Source organism: Lissotriton helveticus, chromosome 7 (assembly GCF_964261635.1).
Source record: "Lissotriton helveticus chromosome 7, aLisHel1.1, whole genome shotgun sequence".
Classification (NCBI taxonomy): Eukaryota; Metazoa; Chordata; class Amphibia; order Caudata; family Salamandridae; genus Lissotriton; species Lissotriton helveticus.
The window spans coordinates 1,427,180,169-1,427,192,799 of NC_136068.1; the positions used below are offsets into that span (position 1 = coordinate 1,427,180,169).

The following is a 12,631-nucleotide window of genomic DNA, read 5'->3' on the forward strand; positions in this document are numbered from 1 at the left end:
GTAATGGAAGGGCTGCTTGAATTATTCTCAGCTACTAGTGATCCTTATGGGCTACATTAGTGTCCAACATTTTATCCACTGTGTCACTCTGGACAGAGACAAGCCTGAGTGATTACCAGTGGCTGAGATTCATTCAACCATTCCGCCAAGTACTTTCTTTGTTTTCTAAATGAGATTGGTATGGGCTTTCTCAGACACTAGTCCAATGGTCAGCGTGCCATTAGACTTAGACAACAACTCTGTGACATGGCCCAAAAGGCTGGAACCGGTCTGCGGTTGCTTGTGGTATCATATGGAGTGGAACTGGTCCGATATTTCTGATTGGACTTCTACTATTGCAACTTAAACAAGACTGATGTGCCTATGACTAATGTCTGACTAGAGTAGAGTAAAGAGAAAAAACAAAAACGATGAGCTGGCCATTGTGATTATGAGTGGCTGAGATTGTCAAGCTCCACTCAACACTCAAAGGGACAGGGGCTGTTAGAAATGGAGGTCTATGGTTGGCAGAGGTAGGTACTTTTGTCCAAATAGAGACCCTTGTTTCTAGTCAGGGTAAGGGGGATACACACTTTAGATAACGCCTGCTCTCCCCCTACATAGCTTGGCATGAGCAGCTAGACTTATCCCAAAGGCAATGTGTAAAGTATTTAAAGTATTTGTACTCAAAACACACAGTAATTCAGTGATAGCACCGCAAATGGACACCACACCAGTTTAGAGAATATCAGTATCTTTATCTAAAGTTACCAGACCAAAATGACAAAAATCCAACATACAAGTAATAAGAATATTACTTTAGAATAGCTATTGCAAAAATAAAGGTTGTAGAAAACAAATAGCTCCACCTGGGGCTAATGTGTCTTGACAGCAATAAATCCAAAGTACGGCACCGACAGCGAGGAGTGCGGCTTCAGGCATGGAGTCACATGGACCCTCAAACAAACTACCTTGGAAACGAAGTCTTTGATGATGCATGGCGTCGTGGAGGTGAGGTCTGGTGCTGAGGTCAAGGCCCGCTCCATGGCTGACAAGGGGGAGTCGAGGCATCGTTTCCATGAGGAGGCGACGTGTCGTGTCCAGGACAAGGGAAGACGATTACGTCCGCGGTGAGGCGTTGGTTCCAGTGACGATGCAAAGTCAGTGAGTTTGTGGTGTCACCCTCAATTGTTATTGATCTCACTATAACATGATGCAGGCACTGGTGATGACTGAGTCTGAGGAAGCGCTTGTGTCAGACACGACCGATAACTGCAGGCATCGGATGGCGTTGAACAGCATCGGAGCTGCGATGCAGGCCAGGCCATGCGTCATTTACTTAACGAGCGGTGCCCCGGACCTCAGTACAGGTCATGGCATCACAGCGGCATCACTGACGGCATCGGAAACAGGTTTTTCTTACTTCTTTCAAGTTGCTTCCAGCTCTCAACAGCAAGAACAACCTCCAGAGCCCAAAAATGGAATAAGGACCTCCTGACAGGTCAGAACTCTCAGCAATAGAGTCCAGTCTTTGTGACCATGAGACTTCAGAACAGAAGGCCAGTACACACAGGCCCTTGGAGATCTTCTACAAGCAGGTTGAAAGCAAAGTTCCAGTCTTTGTCCTCTCCCTGTCAGAAGCAGCAACTGCAGGGGAATCCCATGCAGCACACAGCAAAGGGGCAGTACTTCTTCTCACAGCTCTTCAGCTTTTCTCCTTGGCAGAGGTTCCTCTTGAGTCCAGAAGTAGTCTAAAGTTCTGGGGTTTTAGGTCTAATACTTATGCCCCAAAATGTATTTGTTCTCTTTGTGCAAGGGTCTCTGAGCCCAGTCCAAACCCGTTCTGTCCTCACTGGTGAAGTATGACCACAGTGGGTGGAGACAACATTGGGCAAGGGAGTCACACCCTATTCAGGTGCAAGGAAATCTCCTCCCACTACTCTAAATTCAGCCAAGGTCTATTCAGCTCAGTTCTGAGTCATCCAGGAAGGGCCAAGCACACCTCCACCCCCAGTGGCTGTCTACAGTGAATGCACATCCCCATCCCCTGTTACTCCAAAACCAGACAGTCAATACACAAATAGTCAGAGGCACACAGAATGCTTAGACGAGAACATGTCTACTTTCAAAAAGTAGTAAGTAAGTGGTCTATGCACTCCGTGGGTTTAAACATTTTAGGTCCTAGTTCAACTCTATCGTTTGATCAGTGTTCTGTGTCTGACTGAGTGTACCTAAGCACTCTGGTTTAACTTAAGGTGGTGGCTAGCCTGCTAAAAACTGCCTGTTAGACTCAGGCATGCACTACCATAAATGATTTACAAACTGTACAGTGTTTGCCCTGACGAAGGGACAATGACAAGTTCCGAAATGCATTGGGCTATCAACATCTGCATTGTTTAAAGAATTCAACTGTATTTCGTTTTTATGTTTGTTTGAAAATTACGCATACCAATGTTTTCTGTAAACATCAAGGAAAAGACGTTTTTCAAATTGAGCACTAAATAAGTCAATTCTTTCTTAAATAATAAAAGGAACTGAATGTTAATCGTGTTTTAAGTTTATGTTCAAATTATAATTAGCAGATTGTATATCATTTATAGTAGTGCGTGCCTGAGTCTAGCAGGCAGTTTAGCAGGCTCGCCACCACCTTTACTTTCAAAAAGTAGCATATTCACACACACAATTTAAAAACCATGTTTACTAAAATATGATATTAAATTCTAAGTTCAGACAGCCTAAACTTTATTTCTCTATCTTGCCCCAATGAAAATTTGTACTTGTAAGATGTTATAAAGCATTTCCCATTCTATCCGCTGGGGCAAGATAGCCTTTTAATAGTAAAAAATAAAATTGACAGTATTTCACGATCTGGACATGTCACACACCAGTACATGTCCTACCTTTAACATACACTGCACTCTGCCCACGAGGGTATTTTGGGCCTACCGAGGTTAGGGCCTGGCAAGTGGGTACATTTGCCACGTCGTTCTGGCAGTTAACAACTGCAGGCAGACACTGCAGTAGAAGGTCAGATTTACCTTTCAAGGGCTACTTATGTGGGTGGCACAATCATTGCTGCAGCCCCACTGGTAGCATTTGATTTACAGGCTCTGGCACACTTTACTAGGGACGTACCAGTAAATAGAATGTGCAAATCAGGGAGGACCTATTGTAACAACAATCTACACACAGAGCATAAGAACTTTAGCACTGATTAACAGTGGTAAAGTGCCCAAAGTCTTATAGTCAACAACAACTGGTCAGGATAAAATAGGAGGAAGAAGCAAAATGTTTGGGGATAACCCTGCAAAAAGGGACAAGTCCAACAGGGTCAGTAATCAAAATAATAAAAACTGAAAGTACTATACCACCCTCTTTGAGGAGTGAGCATGTTGCTCTGGTTGCAAAGCATTAAAAAATATATTTTGACCTTATAAGGAGAGAGGATTCCTCTTTTGTATCCACTCCTTTCAAATCACAGGATTTTGAAATGTGCAAACTGCAGTTTTACACTGCAAGTGCACTGCAAAAGCATGTGTGACTCCCAATGTACCTTTTGTGCGTTGCGACCTCTGGTTTTACATTTGTAAAGCCTATGATTTTGTGAATTGCAGGATTTGCTTCTACAAAACCCTATAATTCACCAGATCCTGAATTTGGTAAGAGTTTTCAGCTCAGCTTGTCTCCCCTCTGGTCTCCTACTGCATCAGCTTTGGTTTTCTTTGTACAGAGACCTGTACCCTAAATGATATTCACTATTGAATGTGCCCCTCTCGAATTTCCTAAAATAAACATAGAATTCAGTTATGATGCATGTATATTCTGAACTTTTAATTGTGTTGACTGTATTCCTTTTAAGGTTTCAGTGTGTGTAAGAAAACTGAGAAGTTACTTTTCTCTTTAATATTTTTTGTAGGGGATGACCTTATGCGCTGCGTGGACCTCTATAATCAAGCACAATCCAAATGGTTTGAAGAAATGGTGACCACTACTCTGGTATGTTCCATTCTCCACTCAGCCATTCTACATAATATTTCGCTATCTGTTGCTAGGTGTTATGCTCTCTTACTGATGCTATATTACCTTACCTCATGCATGTTTTCATATTGTGTGTTATTTTAACTGTCATTGAAACAAAACCTACCTGAAAGTAAAAGGTGGTTCCTGTGTACTAAATTTACTAAATAATTTAAAAATAACTGCAGTCTTAAGAGCCATTTTTTAGAAGCTCCCAATACCTTGTCATTTTGTCAAAGACTTGAAATATATGTTTAATAGCAAAGACGGAACAGCCACCAAGTTAAGCTGGCAAAATATATCTTATATTGATTTAAGGTAGATCATTTTGAAGTTTTGCCAATAACATGCAGCCTAGCTGTCAATGAAACGACCAAATATGCTGTTAACAGTATCCTAAATGCGGATCTTGTGATTGTAGCCAGCTACTGTTATAATGAATTCAAATATAAAGTGAGTGAGTGACGATGATGAATATTATATGTCTAAGTGCATTGATAACAGCCAGTCTCCTGGTGCTTAAAGGGCCCAGGACAAGAACACAATGGAAAAAATTATATTTCATATAGCCATGTTTTCAAGAGTTTCCAGAATGCTAAATGAATTGATGCAGACTGTCTATGAAGCTGGACGGCATTCCACAATTTTTCCGTGACTACAAAGAAGAGCAGCCACCGATCTAGGAGACTATAATAGAAGGTATTACCACCTGGAATTTAATGGAGGATCTCATAGACCACTACAAAGTTTAGTCGTGTAATCTCTGATGCAGAAACAAAGGACTGAGGCTAACAGACCATCATTCAACTAGGAGCTAGTGGAGTTTGACACAAAGACTGGAGCTAGAGCACAATTTACAAAGAATTTAGGAAAAACAAATATTAGCTAGTTGTCATATATTACTTTCTTGTGAATAATTGAACAAATACTCTAGCATCCTCATAGGTGGGAATAACATGTATATACTAAAGGAAAAAAAGGAAGAAAATGTTTCTGAAAACCCAGGGAGGGAGACACAGGTATTTATAACATGGATAATATGAGGAGACCTAAGGCACATCACAGACCACACATTTCTTCTCTAGCCACAGGTCTTATCCATCTGAGGGTGGCCACCAGCTGTAAGGCCAAATGGAAAGTGAAACAAAATGATTATCACTTCTTTGTTGCCCTTATGTAGCTTAAGGAAATCATCTTGCATCCTTTCATCCAATGCATTGAAGCAACTGTGAACGTACTCAGTATCCACCTCATTATCGGTTTCAAGATTAAACACAATTTGAGTATCCTCACCATAACTGTAGCAGCTGTAGCCAAAAGAGCAAATACAGTTGACAAATGGGGCACCATATAAATTAGAATGGGTGGGACTCAAAACACAGCACCTAGAAACCAGGCATGTAATAGTACTAAATGGAGATTTATAAGGAGGCATTGAAACGTCCTGAAAACTACGTGACACAAATGGCAACCGACTTTGAGGGAAAGATATCTAATACCAGTGTTCCATAGTGACATGATTCATCATATCATTGCATAAACTTTGTGTTCATAACAAAATAAACCATAAAAGTTTCACATCAGTACATTCAATTTAAAAATGTTGATTATAAAAATATACCAGAAAAAAATCCTCTTAAATTAAGCCTATATTCCGTTTGTAAAACACTAGACAATACAAATTAAATTTCATATAAAAAAGGTCCTTTTTATGATGGTACAACCACTATAACATATGTTATCTGATACAGTAAATCCACTAGGTTATTTCGTTTTCACCACTGATCAGTATTTCCCTAGTACGAATCACCTTTGGAAAAAAAAACATGTGTACATGATAGCAAACTGCCACACCCTTTAGGTTGTACAAATACTGAAAGGCTGGTTAATAATTCTTTCTTTAAAAAAAAAAAAAAAAAAAAAAAGGTTGTAGATATTGCTTTCTATGTGCCAGGTAAATTCTGCAGAAAAGTGCTATGCGCTGGGTTGACTTCTCAGATCTATCATTGCAGTAGCATTTCCGGGTCAAAGGGTCCCACACTTCCTTCTTTGGAAATGAAACCTTGGGATGAATAATGAAGAAACAGAAACGTGTTAAGAGATATCTGTGATAGATATTATGGGTTAGATTAATGTATGATTTACACCCAGACTGGTCTTTCAATGCCAAATACCTTCCCACGGATGCCTTCTGGAGATCAGACAGATTCCTTTTTCCTTGGAAAACGTTAAGTATATACCCCTTGAGGCCCCTTTTGGAGGGACCAATTATGTCCTCCAGGTATTCCGAGGGATACCCTTTTGTCTCTCCAAGCCCCCTCAGAGTGTTCTTGACATGCCTTAGCCAGGGGACTTTACATGCATGGTCAAGTCCTAGACAGTCTTATATAATTAATCTAGTAAAATGTGTCTATTCTTTGGACCATACAGAATGCCAAATCTAAAGGTGTTTGGTTTCTAATGTGTATAGTATAAATCCAACTTCCACCTCACTATGAATGATGGTGTCCGGTATTGATTGAGGTGCCACCAGGAGTCTTCTAAGGAACGTATGTTGCTGTGTTTGTATTGGTCTGTTATCCTACACACACCAAATTCCAGCTACATATGTTACAGCTGAGACCGGTTCAGCTCTGTGATTGGCTTAGAACCTAGCTTGGATGCAAACCTAAATATTCCTTAATTATGTCTTGATGTGTTAGAAATGCATGTTTCTCTGTGAGGCTCCCAGTCCCCTTTTGAAGAAAACTGTATTACTGGATAATTACATTTTTTTATTATGTATTTTATTTCCCTTGATGTAAAAGTTATAAGTCCTTTCACCTGTTTAGCCACAATACATGGTAAAAGTTTTCGCTATGTTAATTTTCAAATCTTTCCCTACCATATTGTCAGTAAAGGAGCTGATCAAGTTTTAAAGGTTTTTTGGGATTAACACCATGATGGCCACATTGTCGGCATATACAAAATATAGGTATTTGCCTCTTACCGACTCTAGGGGTATCTGCACCCACCGGCTGGAGTTTGTCTACTTCATTTATATATAGGGAGATGCGTAAAGGCGACAAAATGCATCCCTGCCAAACCGCTCTCTCTATATTGAAAGATTCAGTTAATTCTCCCTTCATGTAAAGCAAACTTTGTAGGAGTGAAATTATTTCTTGGGGCACCCCCAATTGTTCCATGCATTCTTTGTTGAGATGAACCAGGTTGAATGCACAGCTTAAGTCTATAAAAATATGTGCAGGGAGCTCTCTGTGGCCAAGTTGCATTTCCCCATCAGTAGGTTTAGGTTAAGCATTTACTCAACCGTCCCCAGGCATTTCTTTAACCCATTTGTTAAAAAAAAATCTTCAGCCCAAAGTTCCAATCTTTCTAGCAAGACCCTCCCCAAAAGCTTGGCTGAAGAGTCAAGCAGAGAGATGGGCTGGTAACATTTCAAGTCATTCTTTGATCCCTTATTGAAATTTTAATAATCAGTGAGTTGGCCCAAGTTGGCTGTACGTGTCCTGCTCCTGCCACGTTTAGTGCCTTGGTTATAATTGGGGCCCAAAGGGCAAGTTTAGACATGTAGGTGTCCATTGGGACCACGTTGACGGGTGGGGGCCTTCCCCCTTTGTTTTTTTTTAATTATTGCCCTTACTACCTCCTTCACGGTAAAAACCATAATGGTTGATGGAATTACCACAGGAGTCCTAATCCGTTCTACTCCTTCTCTGGTATGAGAAAAAACATGGATAACAGTGGGGCGTTGGTAGTTTTCCACAGCAATGTAATGTCCTTGGTCTCTGCAGCTTGTACTAAGTTCCCCCGTGCCTCCGCTTGCAATTCTTTCTTCCTATTGTTTATTGTCTTCTTGTAGTTGAGTCTAGCAAGATTAATCATTTCAAGCATGGCTGGAAAGAATAAAACAAGACCCAAAAAAATGCCTTGCCTCAATGTAAGCCTGCTGGATAAGTCTAACACAGCTTAATTTTCGGGTTGGAGCTCAGACCATACATCTGACCTTTTTCCGTGAGGAAACTGAAACATTTGTGGAAAGTGTAAAATGTTAGCATAAGAAAGAAGAATTGGCAAAGGCAAAAGGTCTGGCTTGCATTTTGAATCTTGACTAAACCATGAAAAAGGCCTCCTGCAGTCAGTGTCAGCTGGTGCATTTTCAGAGTGGTGGTACGTAAAATGTTGTACCCTAGTATAATGAGCGAGTGAGGTGAGCGAGCCCAAAGTGCGAAAGGATGGTGGGGGGGTGTCCTGCCCCCGCATAAAATAAAAAAAAACAGATTCAAATGGTGGCTTTTACACCACATATTTAGAGTGAATCGTTGAAAAAAGGGGATTCAAATATAGCATTTTAATGCAAAAATGTGAAGAAAACGTAGGAAACAAATCAAAATGTGCCCAATCCTCAAACTGATCTGCTTGCAAAATGACCCAGAGCTAAGCACACACAACTAACGGACACAGGTCCTCTTAGTGTTTCCTACCTGTAACACATCTCTGCCTCTTTACTGTATTGGTTGATCAAGTCATCAAGGCCCAGACTGTTAGTAACACCGTACATTGCAAAAACTTTAAAAATGAGATGGCCAAAGACCAATCCATCCATTGCAGTTCATCCTTGATAAGTGGATATATAGAAGGTAAAAGACAATAATTGCTCCGAAAACCGGGGCCTTGATCTAATCATAGACACCTGGTTATAATTGGTGGATGAATTAACACTACACTTGATGAATATACATGAATACCCTCAACAAATAACCAAAGGGGGTGAAGCATAGCAAAAAATTAAGCTATGCTACAGGAACAAGAATCTTGATTTTAAGATAAAATATTTGTTTCATAGGATTATGTCATGAAGAAGGTGGACTGAACCAAATGTAATACCACTGAATGTTGCGTCAACAACTTTGAATGACTTTAGTGTTTTCTTTGTGTAAAAGAAGCATTGTAATTTTGTCACTGTGTAATACATTGTTTTACACTGGTATAGAGGGACTATTGTGAGGAGAAATGGATATGGTGCTTCTATGATTTCCCAACAAGAATATTATTACTTATTTAATTGCAATTAGAATAACATTGTGTAGAATATGTTTTCAACTGGTATTTGATTTTAAGACATATAAAGGCTTGATTAATGTTTAATGAATGTAGATATTTTTATATAAACAGTGTTTAGTGGTAAAACTGAATTGTAAGTTTGTGTGGTGGTGCATCCGCTGAATCAGTTTATAATATTAGAATATGACATACATGTTGAGATTGTGTGACACAAATGGACTCCTTTTCTTTTGACATTTTAGACCAGGACATTGAACACTGTTTTCCTTTTTCACACAGTCTGTTGCTTTGCAATGTATCCGTGCTTGTTGCCTCTGCCCATCATAAAAGCTTGTTTTTGAAAAGGCATCATGTCTTTCTTTACATTTCCATAATGCTTACAATGACTGTGGTAAATGCAAACAATAGCCAGCCAGCAGTGAATATGAAATAGGGAAGAATGCAACTAGAAATCATGACTTCAAACACCGGCGCCATTGAGAGCCCTTGAAGATTAGGATTCATCTTGTAAACAGACTATGCATGCTGTTAAAAGGGATAAAGACAACATACTCTAAAGCAGAAGAGTTATTGTATTCCGAGCTCAATAACCACTCAGTGGGCTGCTATTGAGGCTCTCCCCATCCAGTGTCAAGTCCATGCTGCTTTCCAGGACCCCAACAACAAACAATGTAAAGCAAGTGCCACTTTCTTTAGTATTTGAATATCATTAAACAAATTCTCCTCCAGTCCGCAGACATCTTTGTGTCTAACACAAATAAAATAAATACCCCCAAAACAATCATAAAGCCAGACACTTGCTTGACTGAAGATTGTTGACCCACATGGACACAACGTTAGGAGCTTGACAGGCATCTCAAGACTGGTAGCTGATAGTTGAAAAATTTGGTCACAGATGTAGCTGCAAAACAGCTCACATCTAAGAGTTAACTGGTGCAAATAATATAAATACTTAACAGAACTGGGTGTTTGGCATATCAGCATTTAAGATTTGACAGCTTACAGGACAGTAGAAACATGGAGTGAGTGACCAAATGAAAATGCTTGATGTGGATTTATCCAGTGTCCTCTCATGATTACCCTGGCCGTAGCCTGATACTGGAGTGAAGCACTAGCTTTCTCAACAGCTTTTGAGAAAATGTTTGCAAAAGAGTAGAACGCCTTTGGAGAAGAAATTGTTAGTCTGAGGATAAAATAGTATGCTAAGAAGCATTAAAAAACAATCACAAACAGATTAGGAGAATACTCCTGGAATTTTACTTGCACAAAATTGAATCTTCTAGGTGCTCTCCTCTCTTGAGCGTGTTACTGTATCTATGCCCTCTTCTACAGAACACTGCAACCAAGTGGCCTATTACTTTGGCGGAAAAATTGATAAGATCTATGCTACCTTTCCTGAAGCCAGTAGGAATTTCAATTTTTTTCCTCTGAAGAATAAACTACTGCATAATGGTCTTTTTAATTTCCATGTGCCTACTGTGGTGGACAAGCTACAGCTTCTCTCCGTGATAAAATCTGGCTTGCCTATGGATAGTATTCCCCCAAACATGCTGTTACAAGGTGAGGAAGCCATTGCTCTCTCTCTCTCTAAACTTATGAAGCTCTCTTTTACCTCTGGGATAGTCCAGAGGGACTGAAAACATGCGGTGGTGGTTCTTCTTGTGAAGAAACCCTCGCTGGCTCCTAGCTTCCAGAAAATTTGAGACCAGTCTCCCTGCTTCCTTTCTTTGCAAAAATAGCTGAAAAATTTCTTCATTTCCAACTGACTAGGTGTATTGAAGAAAAGAATGTGCTACAGGAGACTCAATCTGGTTTCAGGCCCATGGATAGCACCAAATCTGCTTTGCTATTAGCATCTGAATCTCTGAAAAAAGCTGCAGATGAGAGTAAGACAGCGCCCTGATCCTGTTTGATCTTAGTGCCGCCTTTGATATGGTCTCCCACTGCCTCCGGGAACGCCTGTGGGACATAGGAGTGAGGGGTGGCACTTTGGACTGGGTTACTTATTTTCTCCAAGACCGGTCCTTTCAAGTCATTCAACACTCCTTAAAATCAGAGATTCACTCCCTGTTGTAAGGGGTTCCACAGGGATCGGCACTAAGCCCGATCCTGTTTAATGTTTATATGCACCTGTTAGCGGACATACTAGCAAGCCCTGGTGTGAAGTTAGTATCTTATGCGGATGATACTAAGCTGATTACTCTTTAACAGAATGAAGCTGAAGCTGTGGAGAAGTGTGGCTCACTGGTTAGAGGAGGCAGACCTGGAAGCAGAAGTCAGCCCGAGACCAGGGTTCAATTCCTGGCTCGGCGGGGTCTTGAGTCCTAAAATGTCCATGGACTTGACAATTCTCGCTCCGGTGCCTACTCAATTCACGGGTTCACACTCTGCGACTCTGGGCAATAGCTTGCTTAATCTCCACAACGGCCCCTCGCGGCGGGATGCCTGGCTTTCACCTTGCGGATACCCTGCCGGGGTTATCTCACAGGGGAATACCAGGACGGGTTCCCTAAGCAAGCGCTTAGAAACCGCTCGGTGATTTGCGCTATATAAATTCCTGTACATTTACAGCTGCTTCTTTGCTTAAAGCGTGCCTGGTAGATTTGGATAACTGGATGAGGTTTAGCTGTTTGCAACAAAATGCAGGAAAGACCAACCTTCTGATGGTAGGTAAGCAGCCTTGTATCTGGTCCCATGTCTGGTGGTCTCCTGAACTAAGGCTGGTTCTGGTCCCCAAGCCCAAAATAAAAAAACTTAGGGGTTTGGTTTGTTTCTACACTGTCTTTAGATGAACAAATTTCATCCCTGGCTGGCACTTTCTTCCGCATCTTGAAGATGCTGTGTAAAATCCAAGATTTGTTACCACAGTCAGCTAAAAAACACATCATCCAGGCAGTGATTGTATCCCGCTTGGATTACAGCAATGTTCTATATCTTGGAGCTACCAAAGGCAGAATGAGAATGTTGTAGAGGGTACAGAATACTGCAGCCCGTCTGTTAACATTCCAAGATGCTCCCCTTTGTGTGCGGCTCTTGTAGAACTACTTTGGCTCCCTGTGCAGGACAGAGTGACTTTCAAAGCCCTATGTTTTTGTCATAGAGTCATAAATGGGAAACATCCTAGATATTTGTTCCCTCTAATTAAACTTTATCAGCCTAATAGTAGTCTTAGGTCTTCGGGAACTGCAAGGTTGACCATCCTCACATTTCAAAGAGCTCATTTGGGAGGAAGATATTTTGGTTTTCTTGCAGCAAAAATGTGGAACCTGCTTCCGCTAGATCTTAGGACACAGCCCTCAGAAGTGCTGTTCCGTAGGAAGTTAAAAAACAGTTTTTTCAGGCAATCCTTTAATTGTTTTGGCGTATGGTGGCGTTTCTCCACTGACGGTTAGAAAGAAATCATAGTGCGGGACGCTCCGTCTGGAGTGTCCAGGCACTTTATAAACTTCTCATCTAATCTGTCTGCTGCTGGGGCAAGGTTAGTCACTGCCATAGTTGAGGGCAGATCAAGTTGCATTTTCGAGCTCAAAGTTGAGACCCAAGAAAATCTCTTGGAACTGTTGACAGGTGA

At 40.9% G+C, this 12,631-nt stretch overlaps 1 protein-coding gene across 4 annotated transcripts in view; it reads left to right on the forward strand.

The window, feature by feature from the left end:
• The window catches only part of GAS7 (growth arrest specific 7), a 1,616,751-nt gene that overhangs the window by 1,520,123 nt on the left and 83,997 nt on the right, over window positions 1-12,631 (forward strand). For all 4 annotated transcript variants that reach the window (XM_078654763.1, XM_078654764.1, XM_078654765.1 and 1 more), the window contains one exon: window positions 3,896-3,975. In XM_078654763.1, the coding sequence (XP_078510889.1) occupies window positions 3,896-3,975 (80 nt within the window). The remainder of the gene's footprint in view (window positions 1-3,895; window positions 3,976-12,631) is intronic.